The 5,754-nt window shown below is 34.5% G+C and overlaps 1 protein-coding gene across 2 annotated transcripts; it reads left to right on the top strand.

Annotated features, from left to right (window-relative positions):
* The first annotated feature begins 1,134 nt into the window (after positions 1-1,134).
* cmtm8b (CKLF-like MARVEL transmembrane domain containing 8b) lies at positions 1,135-5,194 on the top strand. 2 transcript variants are annotated; one of them, XR_013823800.1, is made up of 5 exons: positions 1,135-1,608; positions 3,319-3,492; positions 3,587-3,706; positions 3,956-4,468; positions 4,564-4,914. XR_013823800.1 is itself a non-coding variant. In XM_079895842.1 (4 exons), the coding sequence occupies exons 1-4, from the start codon at positions 1,453-1,455 to the stop codon at positions 4,040-4,042; spliced, it is 537 nt and encodes a 178-aa protein (XP_079751968.1). In that variant the 5' UTR covers positions 1,135-1,452; the 3' UTR covers positions 4,043-5,194. The 2 variants fall into 2 exon arrangements, 1 of the variants encoding a protein (XP_079751968.1); XM_079895842.1 differs by having other exon boundaries at positions 3,956-5,194.
* The last annotated feature ends 560 nt before the right edge of the window (positions 5,195-5,754 follow it).

Below are 5,754 nucleotides of genomic sequence, written 5' to 3'. Positions count from 1 at the left end.
ATAGTCACATTTTTGAATTACTGAAAATTTGGTATTTTCTGCAAAATAGCCTATACTGGACATAGAGACAATAATACAGCTATAGATGAAGCTCTCAGTACTAGTTTGACAAGCAACTTCTTTGGATTTGCTGCCCCCTTGTGACATAGGCCTATAGCTGAATTATTAGAGGAAATGGGGGAAAAAAATGTCTGGTAATTTGTGCTGGTTTTTCTAATAAAAATGTTTTGCTGTCTCAGTTGCCTTCACATTTAAAATCACAGATGACCATACGATGATCAGGATGTCAGGTTAAATGCACAGGTGAAGTCTTCTTATCATGAGGCGTTGGGTTCTCTTCCACCAAAAGCAAAATTATTATGCCAAAACGTATCTCTTTAATATTAATTCATGACAGTACTTTCAGATGACAAATGACTGGCTTGTGAATATTAATTTTGCCACGTGTTTTAACGTTGCTCTGTAACTCAGCGATAATAGCTAGCCTATGCTGAGAACCGGAACATACATAACTGGAACTTTCCAATAGCGAAAGCTATATTTAGCATACGTGGTTATAGTGGCTAGCTAAGACCGTTTTCACACTTGGGTCCTCTTGAAAAGAACCGAATTCAGATTCATGATAAGGACCAAGTGTGAAAACACCCTAAAACACACATATTGCTGTTTATTGCAGGCTATGCCTTTGTGTCAATTCGTTTAATATGAAATAATATGCTACAGCAATTCGCGAATAAATCACTCTTTTAAGTCGGTTACAAATGAATTACTCAAACTGGTTAAAAGAATCGTTTCCGTTTGCATTAGTTTGTCATTCAGTAGGCTACAAATATCTTGCTATTAGAACACAAAGAGCAAAAAGGGCGCTGGTTGAAGTTAATATTTACCAAAAAATTGCCTTAATAAGTAAATAAATTACAAAAAAAAATAAAATAAAAATTAAACCAAACATTCAAAACCATCGTTTGCCGAAGAAAAAAAAAGGGTAGGCCTATACCTGCAGTCACAGCTTAAACGGCTGCAGGTAGGCTAACCAAAGCGTATAGAATTGGTTTCTATCACTCCTCTCTCTCTGTTTTCGGTTCATTACGAGAGACTGTCTTATTTGACATGGGTTATAGGTCTAGTAGTCTTATCCAAGAGACGTGAGGGTAGGGAAGTTTAATGGCTCGAGAACCGGTCCTGTCCGTTAATGAACGAATCGTTCAGGGCTGCGTTTCCAGATAACGATGGATCGAGCATTTTTAGCAGGCTTACGATGCTTTTGGGAAACGCAGCCCAGATTGATTTTTAAACCGGTTCAACAGATTGAAAGATCCGACTCAAAAGAACAATTCTTTCACGAATGGACTAAACCTTCACCATAGTAGGCTATGCTTCCTTTCCTTTGGGAGTAGGGAGGATCATTTCGTTGCTCATTCGGGGAGTTTGTTTTACAGTAATTCCGTTAGAATGGAGGTCGACTCCGAGTCCCGCATCGACAGCGGCAGTACTGACAGAACAAGTAAAAGCTCAAATATAGAGAGTTTAGGCTTGCTACACTCCAAGTTGGCTTATGATGGGAAGTTTATTCGTTCTGCCTGTGGCATGTTGATGGCTGGAGAAATCGTAAGTATGCCGTGAATGTGCTACCTCAATAGTTCATTACATCTAAAGTTATTTAGATAGGTTTATCCTATAGCTAATAGCCTATTTTAAGTCACTTGATGAAACAAACATATTACAGTAAAATGAATTAGAATGAAAGAAATCTAGATTGGTAACTATTTAGAAGAATACCTTTTGTCACAAGTTTGCTTTCCACTTTCCATTTCCCAGAGGAGGATCGCTGCGTCTTTTAATATAGTAAAAGTGAAACTGGTCCTGATTTGAAATATTTTATTTCTATGTTACAATCTTTTATAACATAGACTATCACTTGTGAAACACACACTTTAAAATACTTTTAAATAGAGCAATTATTTCAGAAATAATATAGGCTACTTTAAAATAATAGACATATTTGAGTGCAAACTGTGTAATTCAATGAAAATGTGGCCTACTAAATAGCCTATTAAATTTATAGTGTAGACTGCAGTTTAGATCAAATGCAATTAGCTGAACTGAAGAGTGCTTAAGTAGGATTTTATATTTATAATTTCTTAATTATTTCTATTGTCTTTGAAAAATGGTTAAAGTGTAGCCTACTTTACGTACTTTAATGTAATTTCTATTGCAAATTGAATGTCATGTATTTAAATATATTTGTAATGATGAAGTTGCAATTTAATATATTTAAAATATATTAACTTTAAATGTAATTTTGAGTATCACACTACAGTTAAATTATAATCAGGTACTTTACATGTGCTTGTATGTTAGTCGACACATCAAAATAAGTGTACATGACACAAGTTTATTAAAACATAATGATTTAAAATGTACTTTAAGGTAAAATGTTTAGTTTGACATTACAAAGTGCACTTTAGGTATACTTAAGTGTGTTAAGAAACATAGTGAGGAAAGTGTACTGTTTTTATACACTTCAGTCACCCTTTATAATTAAAATGATATTTTCCACAAGTACAGTTTTTAAATGTACTTTAAAGATTTGAAGTGTACCACATGTGTACATTCAATACAATCAAACACACTTATTCTTCACAAGGGACTGCTTGAGTATGTAGTGAAAAGGAACAACAACATTTAAGACTTTTTGTTGGTTATGAAGATGCTTACTCGCTATGGAAAGAGAGGAAGAGGACCAACCAAAACAGTTGGGAAACAAACTCTTCCTTTCAGCTTGTATTGTTCTTCTTCCTTCCACCACATGCTCTGAGTCAAATTCAATCATTCCCTTTCCTGCCGTAATCTACAGCCAGCTCTGTCTTCTAAACCCAAAATAATTTTTCCAGTAATATCATGCACAGTGAGAAATTCTTTGGCTGTATATAACAGGAAGGGAGGGTGGGAGATCTCTGGGGAATAACATGGTGTCAAAAAGGGGTGGTGGAAAGGCCCTGTTCTGCTGCGTAGAGAGCATAATTGTCATTGTTTTGGGGTTTTTTGTTTTCTCAAAATGTTTTTTTACAGCTCAATCCAAAAGTTTTTTTTCAGGTTCTAAAATATGAGTTGGTGATTTAAACTTATGCATTTGGCAGAGGCTTTTATCCATGCATTAAAATTATACATTTTATCAATGAATGCATTCCCTCAGAAACCGTGATACTGTTATCTGCTTTCTTATAGTTGGTTTTAGATTACTTTCATGTGTTTCACTTGATCAAAAGAACAGTGCTGTTTCAGTCCTATAAGTCTGTGCTCCATCTTCAATCTCAGGTGTTTGGGCTTCTGGTGTGGACTCTGATTGGTGGGACGGAGTACCTCCATGTTCCTGCACTGGGGTGGGTAATGTTTGTGTCAGTCTTTTGTTGGGTGCTTACTGTCATTCTCTTCCTCTTTTACCTGACCATGGCCCACACCAGGATTACCCAGATCCCATGGAAAATGCTGGTGAGTAAATTAGAACTACACAAATTAATGTTAAAAAAGTTTTTGTTTTTGTTAATCCAAACTTTCATTAAACTGAAGGCCTCTTAATTCACAGGGAATATGTTTTAATGGCAGCGCCTCTGTATTGTACCTGACAGCAGCTGTGATCAATGCTGTATCTTCGAATGTGGCCATTAGGGGGCGCTACTACTTCATCAGCTGGGTGGCATCAACGGTATGACAAGCAACTTCTCTCTCTGATTAGTTTATCAATACTGCTGTTTTCTTATGAACAACAAACGTAGCACCTGTGCTGCAATGTCTTTCCTTCCACAACTGATTATTTTCTTGGACTGAATTAATTTGTTGACATTAACTAAACAGACATTACTGTACTGAGTTTTGTATGTATCGTGTGTGTCATAATTACATGAATTATTTGAATTCATTTGAATGACAAATTCCTGTTCTTTTTCCTTTTCAGATATTTGCCTCACTAGCTATGGTGTGTTATGCAGGAAATACAGTTGTGAATTACAAATCTTGGAGATCAAAATGTGAAGATACATAAGCAGATTTTTTTTAAAAAACTATCCCTGAGGTACAATTTATGCAAATTTAAAGAATCACATAACAAGACAATTTTGCTGTGGTTGAAGCAAAATGCTAATATATAGCATAGCATTTTTCTTATAAGTAAAATTTTAACCAACACTATATTTCTCATTTGAGTTTTTCTTTAGAAATTATTTATTGAGGATCATATAAAAAAAAATATGTAAAATGTTTCGTTACCATGAGTCACCAAGGCAATCTCACAGTAATTACTGATATTCAGAGCTGTCAGATTCAATTTGATGAGAAGTTTTAGGGTTTTGTTATTTATCCTTCCATGTTTGCATTAAACAAAGAAAATTAGGCCTGGCTACTATGACACTACAAATGATTCTAATGAGTCGGTTCATTTTAGTGAATCAATCACAACTAACTAATCAAGGCTGCCTTTCCCAGAAGCATCATAAGCCTAAGTTGATAGATCATTGGTGGCAATTGTTCTACGATCAATTTAGGCTTACAATGCTTTTGGGAAAGGCAGTCCAGTGTAGTTACTGACTGGTTGTTCTTTTAACAATGTATAGTCAAAGATGCACTTTTTTGTGTGTGTGTGTGTGTGCTTTTTTTTAGCATTGTTGTTTAATATTGGATTGCATTTATGTTGCCTCTAAAAAGACTGAAGTCACTAAAAAGTCTGTAAACACAGATGCTTTAAAAAAAGAAAATTAATATTCTTCTTCAAGTAGGCTAAAGTAAATTTCACTTTTTTCAACCCAAACAAATTTCAAGCTTAACCCAAATTCTGTAGAGTACGTTTATGCATTGTCATATAATTATTATTGTGTATATGTCTAAAAAGCTTTTCAGTATTAAATATGTTTGATTTCATAAATGTATTGCTTTTACAATTTTTTTCCTCCTGAACAAAGTCCACATGATGTAGGTTCTCTAAAGTATGTGGGTTTTCCTCATACTGCCTATTACACACTTAAAGTATATTCTGTATATTATATATTGCAATCTATTTATTGAAATGTGGCATGAATCAATGCAGAGGATGGCATAAATTATTTTGATTTAAGCACACTTTTGTCAGTTACTTCTTAATCTAAGGATTTCAAACAGCCGTTCAAACAGTTTAGATGACTTAAAATATATTCTTCAGTTTAAAATATTTCTTGTTGTTGTTTGTTTTTTTAAGCCTAAGTTGAAGGAACACCTCAGGTGGGTTCCCTGAGAGGGGAACGAGATGCTGGGTCAAGGCGTAAACGCTATGGGAACATTTCCGCATGTACAGGCCAGGGGCGTTTCCTCCAAGGAAGCAAGGGAGGCAGTGTCTCCTCAAAAAAACTGGTTGAGAAATAATCCATATTACAAAAAATAAATAAAACAACACTAATATTACAAAATGTGACATTAAAACATGTATAAATCAATTGTTTTTATAAAATAACACTGCCCAACAGCGACACCCGCCGGTAAAGTTACAGTATACTCTTAAATCAAACTTGAAATGGCCTGAAAACATGTTGACTATGGGGATTTTTAGCTTGGAGAAATTAAAGGTACTGCAGTAAAATAACTATTTAATTTATTTGTGTTTTCTGTAAACACAGACACTTTAATTTTTTTTTTATATTCTTCTTCTATTAAGTAAATATTCAACAGATGTGTGTCAATAACATGTAAGAAAAATGTCAGGAACAGTTGTGTGTATTATTTGTGTGA

This window comes from Squalius cephalus, assembly GCF_949319135.1.
Source record: "Squalius cephalus genome assembly, chromosome: 15".
NCBI classification, from domain to species: domain Eukaryota; kingdom Metazoa; phylum Chordata; class Actinopteri; order Cypriniformes; family Leuciscidae; genus Squalius; species Squalius cephalus.
This window is presented reverse-complemented; position numbering and strand designations above follow the sequence as displayed.